This window comes from Ambystoma mexicanum, chromosome 1q, assembly GCF_040938575.1.
Source record: "Ambystoma mexicanum isolate Mex_15411 chromosome 1q, UKY_AmexF1_1, whole genome shotgun sequence".
Lineage (NCBI taxonomy): Eukaryota > Metazoa > Chordata > Amphibia > Caudata > Ambystomatidae > Ambystoma > Ambystoma mexicanum.
Genome location: NC_090922.1, coordinates 914,082,096 through 914,101,205, shown reverse-complemented (window position 1 = coordinate 914,101,205; position 19,110 = coordinate 914,082,096). Strand labels below are relative to the sequence as shown.

The window sequence follows — 19,110 nt, the reverse complement described above, 5'->3', positions numbered from 1 at the left end:
GAGGTGTCCACCATTGCCCTAAGTATGGCTATGGGCTAGGCCAAATATGAGTCTTAGCATAGTTAAGTTAGAGGCAAGGTGGGGGGAGGACGACCAATGTCCAGAAGCCATTAGGTTCACACCATACATGAGTAAATGCATGAGCGATGAGTGTATTCATATTCAATATGCTTCTCTGCACAAATATATATATACAAATATACTATGCCATTTAAATGACATTAGCAGAAAGACAATTCTGTCAGCCTGCGTCAGAATAGCAATTTATTATTATTGGGCAGTGTACAGAATTTAATTCAGAGTTTTGGAAGGAAGGGAGGTGTTGGAAGTCTACATCATTTCATTAGCGTTTACTTATAAGTAGTTATGTACGTCTTGGTTAGGGTGTGAACGATCACATGGAACCTGGAACCCTTGGGTGCTCTGGAGTGCGGGAAGGGTTCCAGGTTCCACCGGGTGTCAGTTGGCTGATGGGTGAGCTGGAGGTTGGTTCTATGAACCCGGCTTCCGTTTCTTGATTAAACTACTTCATAGCCACAACATTGTACGTCCTTCATTTTGGTGTGGCTCAACCTTAACAATTAATTCTGCTTTGTGTCACAACAGTGAAAGCAGGAACTTCTAACCCTGTGATGTATTGTGTTAGAGATGTCTAACGACGTGAGGGCTCAACTCAAACAAGCACCTCGATATTGAAGCTCCTACACCTGCAATGTTCTCTCAGTTCCCTGATTTCATGAAGTCTGAGGGCATGTGGTCATCTTCAGATAAGGTGAGGAACGCCTTGTTGTCTGTTTGCTGCTGTCACAGTAGGAGGAGCTGTATAGCCTTCCTTCATTTAAGGGAGACAGACTCTTTGCATCGGAAATATTCATCATGGGTAGGATAATTATTGCCAGGAAGCCATCCTATGGTGACGGTTGTCACTTGATAGCTGGGGACTTCCTCTTTCTTGAACTCCCAGATAACCCTATACCAGCTGTGTGTGCCAAGGTCCTTCATTTGCCTGCGATGCAACTGAGGTCAGCATTATGTGGCCATTCCAAGTGTGCCGGTCCAGTAACAATGGTGCTGGTTAGCCTACTGGCACCGTTGTTTCCGGACCGGGACACTATGGGTTTGCCTGCCAGAGCCGCTGTGCTCGACAGGGCAGACCCTGCCGGACACAGCGGCCACGGTAAGCAAGCCATAACCGACACACTGGCACCATTATTAACGGTGCCGGTGCTTCCGTGTTCCCATTCCCCCTGAGCCCTATGGGACTCAATGGGAATGGGGAATTACAATTTACCGGTGCCTGACTTTCCGGAACGCGGGGGTTGTAATCCCCCGGTGTAACCGGCAAGCCAGGTGCCGGTAAATCTTACAAGTCCGGCGGCAACCCGCCGGTAGCACTGGCAGAGTTATCACCAGACTAGTAATGAGGCCTATTGACTTGTGCTATGGATTGAACTTGCCCTTTATATACTGCTGTCTTTAATTAGTGTGGACGTGTAGAATGCTTCTGAACATTAAACAATTCGAAACAAATCAACAGATTATTTGCTGTGGCTCTGAATGTGTATATGCGAAGGCAAAAGCATAGATACAAAAGCCAAAACAAAAAAATGAGAATTTTCTGCCCATGGTGAAACAAGATGCACCACTCTCCTCTAAACAGCTCGTGATTCAATGCTGCTTTGGAACGCCACAAATTTACGGCTATTGTGTGGGCTGTGATTCTGTTAGTATTGGTAGCTAAAGCGTGAAATAGATCAGGAGTTGATAACTTACCCTGTCTCCCTTAATGCCCATGTCACCTTTAAATCCAGGGAAGCCATCTTCACCCTGTAAAAATAGACACATTAGAACATCAACAAGAACGCAAGCTGTGATTTGTGCTTCATTCGAGTCACAGAGAGCATGCAAACACACAGGGGCGCTATACAGTATCCGCTGATAATAAACCGCAGAGCCACTGAACAGAAACAGGCCTTCCAGAATGAACAAAACAAACAATGCGAGCGATACACTTATGTAGAATTGCTTTTAGAATATGAAAATCTACATGTATCTTTAAATTATAAAATAAAATCACCTGTAAGTAAAGACAGAATCAATTACACTATATCCTGCACATGGGTCCCAGTGAACCCTGCATGGGGAATAATGTGGCTGGAACAGCAGTGTTCATGAGGTTGCAGAATACCCGGATAAGCAGAGTTCAGGGTATTGTGACAGTAATGCTAATTAAGAATTAATGCTGAATAACTGAAAACAAATACCCCAAAAATGTATTTGCATTCCCTGAACACTGTGTTTATAATATAGCTTTGCTGGAAAGAGCTGTCCAAAAAAGACAGTTTGTCTGCCCGAGTAAAGAAAGTGTTAACAGATCAGTGAGTAAAACGTAAGATTTTCAAAGGCACCCAAAACGTTCCAAAGGCAGTGATCAGTACCAGCCTGCACTCATGCTGTCCCAGCACATGGGGGTATTGGAAAGCTATATATGTCCCTAAAATTACACAAAACTAGTGAAAAGCCTGTAATACTCTTGAGCAACCACTGGGCAGTTGAATATGCATAACAGGAACATCTATACAGATGCATAAGCCCCAGAATTATATATGTACATGCATGATGACATTTCAAATTAATTCTATTGATGTGTCCTTGAGGTATGTGGTATTTCACTCATCCCCTCTGTCATAGTTTGAGGCTATTTGCAGCCATTACTGCTCTGCGAAGAGTCAATGGGCCTCATTCCGAGTATGGCGGTAGGGAGTTAACGGCACCGGTAAGGATGCCAGTGCCATTAACCCCCAACCGCCACATTACGAGGTTCGTTAGCGGGTCCCACCAGAAACGGCTGGTCTGACCAGCCGTTCTTAGCGGGGCCCATTAAGGTACCATGGAGCTAATAACGGGCCCGCAATTTGCTGGCCCGTTATTAGCCCTATGGGGGCTCAAATGGGAATGGGGAATGGTTTTCTGAATGGGGACTTACTGGGTCTGCAAGGGTTGGAATGTCCCGGTAAGTCCCCCTTCAGAGACACTGGACCCGGACCCAGGTTTGGAGGCAGCCATGGTGCTAATGGCACCATGGCTACCTCCAAACTCGTAAATACCCCAATGACTAGCTGTATGTATAGACTTCAATGTATAGGGTGTCCCATCAGCATTCAGCACTCCACAAGATCTGATGTCACCACCTAGTGGAGACACTTAGCAGTAAGTAAGTTTCACTAAGCTGCCTTCACAATTTGTCACTCTGTATCTACCTTTGCTTTCATCTGGTTTTATATTATTTTTGTATGCAAAGTTTTGGGCTATGTGGTATAGACACATGTGGTACTCCTGTTTGGGTAGTATGTGTCTAGTAAATTGTTTTTCAAAATATCTTGGCTGTTGGGATCATTTTTGGCTATTGTTTCTATGTCGTCATATGATTTGAGAACTCTTTTTCTAGATTTAGCAGGACCAAGACTTAGCCATACTATATTTTCAGATTTTCCATACAAAGCAGTACCGGTTAAACGATCTGCAGCTTTGTAGGTGCCACATTCTCTATGAGAGAGCATTTTTATGCCTAAACTGTACAATTTCTGAGATACTGTTTTGTCCGATGATAGGTCATTCCAGAGGTCTTGAAGCTCTGTTTTTTCTGCTTTTGTTAAGTAGGCTGTAACATATCGTGCAACTGCAGTGGAAATGTCTGCAATGTACTGCACATCTATGTTTGCATTCCATAAGAGGGTAATGATTGCATTGTAATCATTGATATATTTTGATTCTTCTGTTATTTTATGTAATACGTGTTCTTAGGTGATTTACCTTTAACACTATAGGCCTCATTACGAGGTTGGAGGTAAGGGGTTACCGGCACCGGTAAGGATGCCGGTGCCAGTAACCCCTTATCTCTGTATTCGAGGTCCCTTAGCGGGTCCCACCAAGGCCGGCTGGTTTTACCAGCCGACCTTAGTGGGAGCAGCTAAGGGACGATGGAGCTAATAACGGGCCCGCTATTTGCGGGACTGTTATTAGCTCCATCCGCATTCCCATTGAGCCCGATGGGGGCTCAAATGGGAATGGGGAATGGTTTTCTATATGGGGACTTACTGGGTCCGCAAGGGTCGGAAATGTCCTGGTAAGTCCCCCTTCAGAGACACCGGACCCGGACCCAGGTTTGGAGGCAGCCATGGTGCAAATAGCACCATGGCTATCTCCAAACACGTAATGACCCCAATGACTAGCTGTATGTATAGACTTCAATGTATAGGGTGTCCTGTCAGCATTCAGCACTCCACAAGATCTGATGTCACCACCTAATAGAGACACTTAGCAGTTTTAAAATAGCTGTAAACCTCTACTCGAAAGAAGAGAATTTTCTGCAAGAAATTAAGAACTCAATCGCCTGCCATAGGAAATGCCATTTTAGTAATATAAACATGCTTATAGTAAGCTAGTTGAATGATAAGAATCTGGTAGTGTATATTAAAAATAAGCCAGTATGCATGATAATGTACAGGAAAGGACATGTCCTACCCACTTGAAAAGGCTGTTCTTTCTTAGTTTTTTCAGAAAAAGGATACTTAAACAGTCTTGACTTAAACCTCACATTGCACACAACATAGACTGGAAACTCATGTTATGAACTGATGCAACTTTGTAATATGTTCTTTGTGTAAGCAGTTTTTCTGACCCTTGAAAGAGAATCATGTAACCCTTGTAATAAAAAGAACATTATTGCCCCACTTCCTAGCGTCCTAGCATCTGTCTTTCTAACTATTATCATGTGGCAACCTTTCCCTTTTTTGGTAAAGTCCTAGGGCCTCATTACACGGAAGGCGGTGAGCCATGGCGCTATTAGCGCCATGGCTCATGCCGGTAAAATACCGGCACCGCCTTGGCGGAAAGGGGATTTACCGCCCCATTCCAAGGTTGGAGGGGCGGTAAATCCCCCTTCCGCCATTGCCCTTCCCCATTCCCATTTCTGCCCCATAGGGCTCTATGGGAATGTGGAAGGCGCTAATTACGGCACCGCAATTTTGCGGTGCCGTAATTAGCTCCGAGGTCCCTTAGCGGGTTAGTTTTTAACGCCTGCAAAAAGCAGGCGTTAAAGCACCAACCCGCTAAGGGACCTCGTAGTAAGACGGTAATGGTTAACGGTCACCGTTACCATTAACGGTGGCCATTAACCATTACCGCCTTCCGTGTAATGAGGCCCCTAGAGTGAGCTTTTTCCGTGCAACTTCACATGTCCTTACAGGAGAATGAGCTCCTTCTGATGATGGTGACAACGAGCTGGATTATCGGAGGGCCTGGCCATTGTTACAAAGTAACCTCTGGGAGGCTTTCCACATGATTGATTTCCGCGTTGTCCTTGATTCTACAGCCTAATGATATGATATGGTAGGTTATTTATAACGCGCTTAATACCCAGAGCAGCCTCAGGGATTGAACCTGTGTTGCTCCGTATCGTCTTGCTTCCAAGTTGAGCACGTTGCCCCTGAGCTACCCTCCCAAGACGGTAGATGTGTCTAATCAGGTCTTGGGCCGAAATTCCTCCTTCCTGTCCAACAGTTACAAGTTGGTCGTGTGGGGGAGGGGATCTGATTCCTCCACCTGTCCTTCAAGTGTCCCAAATGGTCGATGATGCCTCCCATGCTTTTTTTTTATATTTCCTTGGAGGCACTGGAAAATGTGGTGCAGGTGGGGACATATCTATGAAACAGTGTGCCTTTAATACCCAGGTGTCCCTGCGTGTTTTCATCACAGGAAGACAGAGCCTTCGAGTGATTCATAGTTGGAAGGCGTCACATTTTATTAAGGTAAGCACTGTTAAAACAGTAGCTCTTTTATTTGCATTTCCTTATCCCAGGGATTCTGTGTTTTCCTGGTGCACACGTTTTCTAAACATGGTGTCCAATATTTTCTTGTACTATTTGCCAAATCTCTAGGTTTTACACTGGATCTAACACCTAAAAACATCACAATTGTGAAGTTTGCAAACTATAATTTGCATGATTTTCTTTCCCTTGACTCAAGCTGTGTGCTTCTTCTCACCATGACACAGGGCTTTCACGTCTTGTGGCATCACCCCTGACCACACCAATTCCCTAGGAGGCTGTCAACATGGGACCTCATTATAACACTGGTACAAGAACACTGTTTGTCTGGTATTAGTCCAAGGGCAAACATTTCACTAGAGCAAAATAAATATTCTTCCAACTTATTTTTTCTCTGGCGTAATGTTTGAACCAGGCTAATATGGCACAGTGTTATCACTAGGGCAAGCATTTTCCTGGTGCAAGCATTCATTGAACAAGTACACATTAGCACTAAGGCACAGTTTTCCTAGGACCAATGACATGCAAACGTGCACTTGCATACATGCAAAGTTTCTGTAATGATGCTCTAGGCTGATCTCAAGGGTGAGGAAATTCCATTATACCTCTCCTGTACTGAACGAATCTACACTGGCTGCTCTTGAAAGGTAGGATTTTGTTCAGTATAGCCTAAAAGGCATACACGGCTATTCTCCCCTCCACGGCAAGCTAGAGAACGTCATAGGTGGTGGTGATTAATGGTGGTGTGTCCAGTTTACGGTGTAGGAGGTGTATAGGCCATTGAGAGTGATAGCTTCTTGAGGTCTTCAGCTTATCTTGGGTAGACTATAACAAGGTCATCTCTCCTGAACCTTTGCTCCTCTGGAATTCCCCACTATGGCATTCCATTAAATCAGTGAGTAGTGGTGTTTCTTTTGCTGAGGCTATAAAAACATGAATTTGGGCCAAATTTCTTTTTTCTTAGTCCAATTCTTGCCCAATGCGAATTTCAGGATTAGTGTGAGGTCTCACTATTGTAATGTGAATGTATTTTAATGAACAGTTGGCTCATGGATTGTAATGTTTTAAGTATTTAACATGACACGTAGTCCCTTCTCCCCTTTCCATGTTTACTTTTTGTTTTGCTTTTTAATGGCCACCATGGAAAGTGATAAGGAACTACACGGTCCTTGGTGGCAATATTCTTTGTTTACTTTTTTTTACTCCTATGAATGGCCCCCATGGAAAGGGAGAATGGACTATGTATCCCGTTCGATGGCGGGCAACTTTTTTTTTTCAGATGCTAAGCGCCAGAGTGTCTGACAACTGAAAAAAGCAATTATTAGTACCCCAGTCTAACGGGCTGGATTACTAATAGCAATAAGCCCCTCACTGGGGGGCCATTACTGGTTCCGGTAATTCCCCGGGGCCTGCATTGAATCTATGGGCCCTGGGGCCTTACCTGAAGCAGTAATGGCCCCCCAGATCAAGGCTTATTGCTTAAGTAAGGACAGTTGAGAGTCATTCAATATGATATAAGAACAGAGTCTGGGATAGTCAACAGTCTGTTGCCTTGTAAAATGTTTATTCTAATGATTAAAAAGCAATCATAAAGAATTATGGAAGAGGCAAGATGAATGCTTTAAAGCACGAGATGGTTGATCATAAACCTGATTAGGAAGGAAAACATGTAGGAGATCTATGAAGTAAATTAAGGGGCATAAACTGCCATGGGAAATACATGCAATATCAGGGCATAAACTGCCATGGGAAATACATACAATATCAGGGCATAAACTGCCATGGGAAATACATACAATATCAGGGCATAAACTGCCATGGGAAATACATACAATATCAGGGCATAAACTGCCATGGGAAATACATACAATATCAGGGCATACACTGCCATGGGAAATACATACAATATCAGAGTCTAAAACGAAAGATAAGGAAAGCACATGCCAATAGGACCATGTTCGAATCCCAGTGAGGAAATATGACTGCAAGAGAACGCGGGCCTCAGAGGAATCATATATCATGAAGGTCGATTATAGATATATAACAAATAGCTGCAATGTAATACATTCTAGTAATTTGGGTAGAATGTCTTGTAGAGGAAGTAGAAATGGGTCATAACAATACAAATATGTAGAATGTCTGTCCTAGAAATGGAAGCCAATTCTGTCTTATAATTGGTTAATAGTGATAGACGCGAAGCACAGATTTGGGACGGAACTGATTACGATCGTTGATCTGTAGCATGGCCGATCTGAGGCGGTTCAGGGAGTGTGTAAAAGAGTCACAAATAAACTTCTCTGAAGAGCAGGAATGAAGGAGCACGCGTGTAGTATCCGAGGAAGGACTCCTGTGTAACAGCTGCATTGTCAGAGTTACTATTGTCTTCTCTGCCGGCTTCAATTAACTGATAACACAAGCTCAGAGAGAAACACTGCGGCGCACAGGCCGGACGGGAAGCCACGATTAGAGCCTCGCCTTCCGGTTATGCAGACACAAGTGTACCAATGAGAACAGATGACCTCACTTGGTAGAGGAGAGTTTCCAGATTAATCTGAAATCAAACTATGAATGAAGTTATTGTATATAGTTGATATATTACCCAGAATTGCTTCATGGAAAAAGGTACCTATTTAAGGCTATCATTTACTGAAATTGATCCGACAGATTTTCGCATCGATCAATCTATGTCTGAGTCTGCAGCTGTCAGTGGATAATGAGATGTAGATTACTTCCCATGCCCACCTATCTGTCACATGCAGATACAAATTGTGCATTAGTTCTGATGAAATGGCACCTTTGCATTAACACATCAGGCGATAATGGGAATGCAGCCCACTTTAAGGTGCTCCGAGTTCCTTTCCTTTTCTTATTATGTTTGATTTAGTGGTAGTGCCACCATAATCATCTGGTGAGAAATGTCACGAGCAAGGCGTGCCTTTTTGGTAATTTCAGTGCACGGTAACTGCTGATGTGAGGAGCCTCGTAAGACGTAGGTTTAGGATATTGTCATAATAAGGCACGCAATGCTTCCAACTTTCCATTCAGAATGAGTTCCTGGCACGGGAACATTCCGCTGTTGCAGTTTATTTGAGTTTGTTAATTCCTGAGTACGGCACAGCTGGTTGTAATATCAACAAGTTATTGCGAATGTTGTTCTACTGCATTTGGCTGGAGTTCAGCGTCAGTATGCAAATTAGATCCGTGGAGCATTCTGAGGGGAGTGCTGCCTACTGCATTCACTTACTGCCTTTACTTGGTCTTTGGAGGAGGAGGCAGGCAGGCAGAAACATCACACTTTTAAGACCCGTCTCCTGGTTCATATTACCACCTACATAAATGTTCCTTGCCGCCCCTTCGCACTTACTAGAACTACATCAGACCGTTTCATGGAGATATACATAGCGATCTTGCTACCCATTGGAGGGATGGCTACCCATTTTAAACCACGATAAGACCAGTATAGTCTGGCAAGGGTCCGGACGAGTAGTGCATACAAAAGGTGTTAATTGTGTGAGGATTGGGAGGGAGATTAGACATTGACCCTCATTACGATACCGGCGCTAAACCATGGTGCTATTAGCACCATGGTAGGTGCCGGTATTGTAACGTGTCCGCCATGGTGAAATGGGGAAATACCGCCCCATTCCAAGATTGGCGGCGCAGTATTTCCCCATTTCCCCATTCCCATTTTTGCCCCATAGGGCATAATGGGAATGGCGAAGGCGCGAAGTACGGTACCACAAATTGCGGTACCATACTTACCGCGAAGGTCCCTTTGCGGGTCCCTACTTTAACGGCTGGTCTAAACCAGCCGTTAAGGTCGGGTCCCGCAAAGGGACCTCGTAATTAGGCGCTAATGGGTTAACGGCGCCGCAGCCTTTTACAGCGCCGTTAACCCATTAGCGCCAGGGTCGTAATGAGGCCCATTGTCATTATTCATTAAGAATGTATTTTCATATTCATTGCAAATCTTAGCTCTTGATTAAAACATTGAATGCATGTCATCGTTTGCCTTAGAAGCCTTTAAAGCATGATATCTTTAGCCTAGACATGGGCAAGAATTGGTTTTCTGGGATGAAAAGGGTTCTGGGTGATCTTGTGCCACTCAGTATTTAATACAATAATTCAAAGAAATACACTCTTTGTTCAATATGCTTAGGCTAGTGTGTCTACTTTGAGGGCCTTTAAACATAGAAATAGCGGAAAGTGTTGCGCTCTGGTTGTGCTTTCTCAAGGTCTTAAAAGTGCTATGAAACCTTGGGCCTCCTGAGGTTGAGTTTGACTGGTATAACTGATTGTGGTCTATCTGGTCTAATCTAGACAAATACACTTCTCCATTTATTAAGGAGCTCTGCCAATCCTGGCTGTTAGGCAGTGATCTGCCTAGCTTGTGCAGTATGTGCCGGGATGGGGCGGGACCGCTGCATTCAGGAATGGAGAACACACACTTGATGGTTTGCATGATTGGCAGTGCAACTGTAAAGCTGGTGCATTTTCATAATCTACTGTCTGTAACAGCAAAACCAACACCATCAGTCAGCATTACACCAGATAGATGGCAACAAGCTATGCTCAATCGCAGGGTTCCGAAGACTCCAAAACACTTCTTAGGCCTTGAGAAAGTGCAGCACATGTTGGCTGTCATTATGAAATAATAATAAAGCACTCCCCATGTGAATAAAGATTTTATCCCTAAGTGTGTGCGAAACACGTTTGAATGACACTCGCCCCTTGCGCCACCTGACTCGGGGGACGTCACCCACCCCACTCCTCCTCGCCACACTGGTGCAGCTGTACCCCTTCTCTGCCCCCCTCTGTATCCTACGCCCCGCCCCTGCTGTATATTTGTTGTGTTATCACCACTGAAAAGTTCTCCATTATGCATCTGTAATGTTGTACACCTCTGTAATGTATTTGTATTGGTGTATACCTCGGTAAAGCGTTCTATTGCTTCCTGAAGTTTGCTCTGTGCTTATTAATAATAATAATAATAATAATAATAATAATAATAATAATAATAATAATAATAATAATAATACTGAGTGGTGCAGAGTGCGCTCAGAACCCCTCTAATGCCATCACCTTTCAATCAAGCCCAGGCAGCGAATCCAGTCTGGGCTATTGCCTGCCACCTTACTTGTTTTAATGCATTACCAAATCACAAAGGAAAGGCTCTGAAATTGGGCATGCCCATCTTGCCAATTACACCACTTGACCTACTATCTCACACTACCTGGTGTTAGGTATGGTTATGTGTAAGAGTACAGTACTTCATGCTATATGTAATGTACAACATATTTTTCCAAGGGATGGCCAACAAGGACACTTGTATGTAGTGAATTCAGATAAAGTAGTGTGATATGTTCTCGGAATGTATGAAGGTGGCTGTAAGACAGTGAATGAACATGTGCTGGCTCCCTTCTGCTCTCAGCGTCCAGCTAATTATCCATAATTAATATGCTGCTCTGTGTAAATGATTAGGCTATTCATTGATTTTCAAGGTTACACAAAATCAACATTTACCTCAGCTCTATAACTATAAGGCTAGCACCGGAATCCTTCAGACACACGGGAAAAGGAGGGTGTGAGTGTGTGGAGCACATGACAATGTGTCCATCATGAAGAAAAGGAATACATTTGTATGGACACATGTTTTTGAATGACAGTTTATACATATGGTTACAGTATTAGGTCTTTGTCCAAAGCAAAGGTGAATACACAATAAACCTGGGCCATTAGTTTGTATTCTGCAATTGATCAACTTATTTTAAATAGCCCTAATTATCTTATGCAGGTGTCACCAAACTCTCCAACTATTAGGACACCTTACCTCTCCACAGACTTAAAAAACACTATGATCCCACCGTGTCTGAAAACTCTGACCCCACTCCCAGTTTCCTAATATTGTGCACACCGTGATGTCTCATCCCCAGAATGAACTGGTGTCTAATTCTACTCTGATATAAAAAATAAATATGGAGGTTTGCATGTAAATGTTCAGAGTTTTCCATTGTTTAAACAGTTTGATAGCTTATCTGAATAATAATCCTTCTCAGTGTCTGTGATGGCTATGCGTGGGAGTGCACAGAAATAATACTTGGACTCAAAGGGTAAACCAATCACTGAAGGAAGAAATGTCAACAGATGCAATCTACCATATTGGAAAGAAACAATGACTGCCTGTTTTATAATGAATTGAAGGACTAGAGAATCTGATAAGGGCCCTGGTAATGCCGGGTTCTTATCAATATGTATGCACTCTTCTCTGTGATCTACTGAGTGGTGCGAATGCCAACCATGCCCTTTTGCAAATGAGGCACATATATAATTCAGATTCACAACCTGCCATGGAAAATACACCACCCAAGACTGATTGCAGGGTGCGCCTGTGAAACTAGTCCATGCCCTGGTGAGACAAAATCAATTCCTTAGCATTTATGTGAACCTCTCTGTTCATGTCAAGTATTTATTTATTGCTGGCTCTTTAGGCACTTATGCAGGAAATAAAATTATGTTTCAAAGCGCCCACAGGGCAACAGGGTGGGGATTTGTGGCAGCAGTACAATTAAATACACAAAATACCATGAAATACAAAAAATTGGGGAGGGACGGCCGAACCTACTATGCCTTGCGAGTATTCAGAATGTGCAAGCGCAGGAAGGAAGAGGGCAGTGGGATAGGTGCTGAGGTGTCCATGCTCCAGGGTGAGCCACAGATGCAGTGCAGGGTGTAGTAAGTGCTTTGCGCCAGGAGCCGCGTTGGGTGGAAAGTGCAAATCTGCAGTGCGGAAGGTGAGCGGAGGCAAGTGCTGAAGGAAGACAGATGCTGGGGAGATTGAGGTTCCATTGAGTAGGGCCTGCTACAGGGCACACCACTAGCTCTGTACATGTGTGTTTCTATTCTGGGCACTACAGAGCCAGCAAACGTCTGGGCCCAACCCTGTGTGCGTTGCTCCTTCCCCTGCTTCGGGCCTAGTACAGGAAGGCCAGACTCTGAAAAAGTTACTGCAGAGTGAGCACATCCCAGAGGAAATCGCTTTGCGGATAAGGCATGCACTGTGCATATCAACTGGGAAGATCCTATGGTACAGTCATGAGGACAAAAGTACAAAAGTAACATGCCCGTCAATCGTGAAAAAATGCAGCGTTCGCTCAGGCAGGTAAAACCATCTCTATATCATAGAAGACTTCCTCTCTGATCGTGTGGGAAATGGATTGTTTCAGACACCCAATGTAAGTGATAAAAACGCAGTATTCATCAGTTTCAGCTGTCAGCTCTCATGCGTCTATGCTTTGCAGGGGTGTTTCACATGTCAGATCGAAGCACAGGCACCTATTACATGAGCTACTGTAGTTTAGCAACATCACTAAAGCGTTAACAGATCATGTATATATTTTTATATGCAATCACCTTTGATCTATGAAACCCCTATTGATTCATTGTTAGGTCGTGTTTCAAACTAAAATATACAGAAATGTAATTTCTTTTAGCACATCCATAAACGGTTCAATAGGACGTCCGGCACCCAATGTAGTCTTTTAAACAATGCAATTTTTGATTTTTTTTAATTTTTAATTTTTTTACAATTATTTAGGCTTATAATTAAGCTTGTTTGTGGTCAGGTTATACTACTATATTAGCACCGGCTGATCATGCACAACCTCGTTGTTCAAAATATGGACTTTATCGGAGGTTCAGAGCAAGCTGAAGGCTCCTCTTGCACACAACCATCCAGCCCCATAACCTGCTCACAATTACTAGAGGTTCCACCTCTCCCGGGCCCACAGACCCACGGACCCACCCACCCCCCCACCCCACCACTCAAATGAAAACAAGTTGACTTACCTGCTCACCATTGCACCTCACCTCTCTCTCATCACTAGCTCTTTACTTCCACAAAACCATTTGCATTTACATTGCAGGCGGCAGAGGGAACTCCACCTGGTGATTTGGCTTAGGTTTTCGTGGCAGCCATATTTATTATCGTTATTAATTATACAGTAGTGTAAATACAGGTCACTGGCTCAATGGAGACCCATTTTTGCCTTAAAAAGGGGCCCTTTGCACCCTGGTTGTTAACACCACGGTGATCATAATGAGAAACATGTATTTGGCAGTAACTGGCCCTCACTCTCTGGCTGACAGGCCATTGACAGCCAGTAAAGTTCATATCCACAATAAAGCATGGTCAAGAGGAAGTTTAAGTCTTTAAGCGTTAAAGGTCTATTATCTCTGTGCATGTAGAGGGTATTATCTACAGTACGCATTTGAAGGGACTATTTATGAATAAGAGACAATTCAATTTCCCTTTACCCATACATGGAATAACAACAATAGCAAACCATAAGAATTCCAGGCGCCCCTTTGTTAAGGATGTCTGGTTTAGAGTTGAAACCTATTGTGACATCAAGGGAGGATACCCTATGTCAGGGTTGGCCAACTCCAGGCCATGAGTGCCAGATCCATGCCTGGTCCTTACAATACCCCTCATTAATATTCATGAGATGAACTTGCATACAATGATTCTAAATGTATGCACTTTTTTCCACATGAGTATATATGAGGGATATCCTGAAAACCCTTCAGGATTCCGCCCTTAGCGGCCTAGAATTGGACAGCCCTTCCCTATGTAATGCTGATCTCTGCACTGTTGAATGCAGGCTGTGACAGATCATGTGTGAAACGTGCTAGACGTCGGATTGTTGATTCCGGCTAGAGCTACAAGTTTGCATTAATTCCAGATCTTCATGCAAATTACTTTCCTTTGTTGCATTTAAATGATATGCTGAAATGTCCACGCCACTGAATACGTTCAATGTCCATATGGTGGTTATTGATATGTTATGGAACCGCAATTGTTCAATTCAACTGGGCATATCACACATTACATTCAGAGGATGACTGCTAAACTTTAGCTCTTCTCTTTGCTGAATAGTTTGCTTTGACTTGAGCCCTTGTTTGACTTGGAGCTTTGGCAGTAAATGAACTGGAAGTAAAACGCCTCATTTTACAAGCACCGACCCTATTAGAGAGGCAGTGCGTTAAAGGCTCTGCCAGAATTAAGATGCCGTGTGAAAAGAAAGACAAAAACAGAGCAAAACAAAACAAAATGCATAAAAGCCAGCGTCGTAAGTTGTACAGCAACAAGCAACTAAACCTAACTACAGTTCTTTCCAAGAATAAAGAACAAACAATGAGGTAATGATACACTTACCTTTTCACCTTTGCCCCCTTTAAGGCCCCGGACTCCATCAGCTCCCTGAACACAAAAAGAAGAGAATGCTTAGCTTTGGACAAGGCAAGAATCCTACATTAAATTTGAAAACTTTTGAAGCCCTACCTTCACCCCACGTGGGCCAGGATATCCAATGGGACCTTGCGGACCTGAAGGCCCCTGCAATTACAGAGAAAAGACAGAAAAGTTAAGGCAAAGGCCTACATTGCAGTCGCCCAATCCTAAATTACATCCCTCTTCCTATTTTTCTTTTGGATATATATGTTTCATCAGAAAAAATCTGAAAAATATCATTGTATGCACTTTAGGCTAAATGCCAACATTCACAAGGAAATGCACTTTAAGCGCCATGCGTTTTAAAAACGTACCTTCACTACTGGCCGAGAGGACCTCCCAGTAGTTGGACATACAGGGAGCTACAAACAGTCATGTGATTGGGCACGTGTCACGTCTGTATGAGGCTACAGGGTCATGACGTTCTCTCCGGAAATCTGTGATATGATTCCACGATGCTCTGCGCACCTTTAAAGTGCGTGTGCTGCAGAATTTCATTTTCACGCAAGTGACTAGCTAAAATCATGTGGTGAGAGCAGTGGTTTTTATTCATGTTTAGTTATGAACAGGAAGAAAACAGAGCTCGGTGGGTGGGTCTGTCGCGTTCCCTCCCAGGGTTCTTGGTCTCAGGGTCCAAACAGTACTACTTGGTAGGGAGGGGGCACGCATCGATGAAGTTTGTTCAACATTAACTGGACGAATCACATTTTGCTAAATCTTCTTGATTCTTTTACCTCAAAATGTGGGAGGAGAGACCCCAGTATCTCCCCCAACTAAGTCCTCAACCCCCGCCCCCCCTTTCCATATAGCAAACCCCAACTCACATCTATATTTTTTGGTGTAAAAAAAAAGGTTTAAAAACAGGGTTCAGCTTGTAAATCAAACAAAGTAAGTCAAACAAGCCTAGGATACCAGGACGACTTAAAATATTTTCATGGATCTCTTATTGAGAGAATCTATTCTGCAGCTTGGTGCAGGAAAATCCCCTCCAACTATAAAATCAAGACAATGACTTATTGGAATTTTGGGTTGGAAGTCCCTGACACTCCACACAAGTAAAGCACTTTGAGAGCGCACTGCCACAAAACCTGTAAGTAGAAACATGCTGCAAGGGTGTGAGCCTTGGCTTCACTGCAGTAGCATTTCTTCCCTTTATTAGCCTTTTTTGAAAATCTATAAACACAAGCTTTACACTAGTTTCTGATAATAGCCTGAGCCTGCACTTGCCCCCTTCTGGAAATACTCTTTTTAAGTGCTCACAGGAGGCCGTCTTTCCATAACTCTCCATGTTAGCTATTTGAACCTAAATGTCAAGGCTTAAACCCATGAAAATGCAACCTATATTGCTCCCTGTTAATGAGTCTATATGCTACACATATGTGAATATAATCTGAGTGGCGGAGCAGTCACTTTGGGTGTTATTGGTAAAGGATTGTGCTACCGTGTTAGGAGCAGACCACAATCTTAGCACTTGTGCATGCGCAAACCATAATTAACCCGATGTCACGTTAACACAAAGCACCCATGTTCATTACTAGGCATGCTCAAAGCCAACAACTGTGCAACGTTAAAAAAAAGCTAAGGCAATGCCATCTGTTTAGGCTTTTGTGTAGGCAAAGGGGAAAGGCATTTGCCATGCACCGTTGTAATCGTATTAACTGGCTGGTTGCAGGTGCAAAATGATGCGAGTACCTAGTCATCTAATAGGAATGACTAATACTTATACACAAGCCAACAGTGTTGCTTTTTTAATAGGACTTCAGTGAAGGACACACACAGCGCTTATAAATCGAGTGGTTGAAGGCAGACCCGGATTAGACATTTGTATTACATCTGTAGCGTATTTATAGCTCCAATTTTGTCATTAACTCTCAGAGGGCTGCTTTAAAAAAACACTGGCAGGCACTTTAAGTGCAAAGTTTGTTGATAAGGCTTGTTTAAAGTGAGCTGAAAGAGTTCCAATGAGGCAGTGCTTTGGTCGGGTTGGGGCAGGAACTTGGTGAGAGTGGCCAAAGGGATTAGCACAGCCATGAGCAGTGAATGGGTGGGCATATAACCAAACAACACCTTCAAGCTTTGGTTACCTCCTCATATGCCATTTCTCCATATCAGTACTTTACTGCAATAGATTAGGCTTACAGATGGCTCTGGCACCTAATAGCCCAAACTAAAAATGAACCGACTCTACACTTGGTGGCAATGCACCCGTGTTTTCTCTGACAGGGGAGGGTAAATATTTCCGTTTACATGTGTGAACATTTAGGACAGATCTGCAGACTGCTCTTGGTGGTGAGCCAGTCGAATACCGTCCACAATACCCCATTCTGTGAGACAGAAGTATGTTGCTATACGCCTAGGACATTAAATGCATAGAAGCAAATGCTCAATCGCCAGTCCATCAATCGATCCATCAATATGCACGTTCCATGTGAATGGACATGCTGTCCGAAGTAGCTTTCTGTGCTATGCGTGACGCTCCCGTGGATTGCACACACCAGAGAATCGCTCAAGGGGTGTTTCCCCTAATCCCTTTATATCAGGCACATGCATATTGATGTGGATTGTACATGGAGTTTCCTGTTATATATACACGATCCACTTACAATCTAAGGAGTGTCTTCCGCGTTTTCAGATCAGGTCATTTAATTATGCTTGCGCATGTTAATGAGTGGAAGGGAATTGCTTGCCATAGCGTTCAATTTGCTGAGAGTGTTCAACCCCTCGCACGCACCTGCTGGATGCGTTCTGCAGCGGTGCGCCTCTCAAGGAGCAGGCCAGGCAGCAGTCACTGTGAAATTGCAAATCTACAGAAATGACAGGCTCTCTTTCCGAGTCACGAGCCAGCTTGCTATGCGTCTGAGCAAACCACAACAGGTCTGCGCCAGAATGCATCGAACAGCAGAGCTGCCCCATCCGTTTCATAAAGATGCGCATTACATAGGACTTGCATCTGACACATGCAAGTGGCACAAAAAAAAACAATCTATGATTGCGCAACACTGTCCTCATTCAGTGGCTACATGTACCCACACCGTCTGAGACTTACCTGGCCACCTTTCTCGCCAGATTGACCTTCCTTTCCAGGGTGACCCTAAAATAAGAAACATATTCGAAAGTGAAATTATTAATTTGTAATCACCTGGGGAATACGTGTTAGAATGAAATTGACCCAACAATTGCATAAAGAAATGAAAAACAGCGCTGTATTTTGTGAAGAAGGGTACCAGTTCAACATTGGGAACACATGTTTGGGTGCATCATGTACTCATTAATAGTTAGCAGTCTCACTCTGATGCTTCGAAAATAGCTAAGCACATACATATCAGTGGGTGTCCTGGAGGGCATGAAGGGTACCATTGCTCAGAGAGGGCACTTGCTAATGGGAGGCATGAAAGCTAACTCTCCAACACTTTAATAATAGGTATCTGGGGGCCTGCTGAAGAAGGAAACCTAAGGAAGTGTGTGTGTGTGTCTCATCAAATATCACACGTGACATCACTGGGCCGAGGAAGCGTTCCCCTGATGCAGGGCCCTCTTGTCACCTGTCCTGCATCCCTACCCGGTCTCCCAAACTTCCCTGTACCTCCCACTGGGGTTGGCTAGATCGCTGGTTCTTCCTTGGATCGGACATCCTTACAGCAGCAGCAGTGTTCTTGCTCCCTCTGTTCGTCGGCTGCTCAGGTCCGCCTGCGGTCTGCTTCTAGCTTCTCACGCCTGCGCCACCACATGGAACGGGGAGGTTGCTTCCTGTGTGACATCCTCAGGACTCCCCTGGCTGTTCTTCTTTGGACGCGATTTGAAGCTCCAGGTTCATCATGGGCTAAAGACATCAAGTGCTTCTTTGGTTTTCTTTGCATTCTGTAGGCTCCACCCTGGCACAATGTCCTCACCTGAGGTGGGGGCTTGCATGTCAGTCCTTACTCCGTACCTGGGTCAGGCAAACCCTTAGGGCTCTCAGGGATCTTCGTTGTCCCGGTAACGGGGAGGTGTCGA

General features: G+C 43.9%; 1 protein-coding gene across 4 annotated transcripts in view; it reads right to left on the bottom strand.

Moving 5' to 3' along the window:
* COL11A1 (collagen type XI alpha 1 chain) overlaps nucleotides 1-19,110 on the bottom strand; it is a 381,664-nt gene that overhangs the window by 155,883 nt on the left and 206,671 nt on the right. For all 4 annotated transcript variants that reach the window (XM_069641554.1, XM_069641555.1, XM_069641557.1 and 1 more), the window contains 4 exons: nucleotides 18,164-18,208; nucleotides 15,169-15,222; nucleotides 15,043-15,087; nucleotides 1,774-1,827 (listed from right to left, as the gene is read on the bottom strand). In XM_069641554.1, the coding sequence (XP_069497655.1) occupies nucleotides 1,774-1,827; nucleotides 15,043-15,087; nucleotides 15,169-15,222; nucleotides 18,164-18,208 (198 nt within the window). The remainder of the gene's footprint in view (nucleotides 1-1,773; nucleotides 1,828-15,042; nucleotides 15,088-15,168; nucleotides 15,223-18,163; nucleotides 18,209-19,110) is intronic.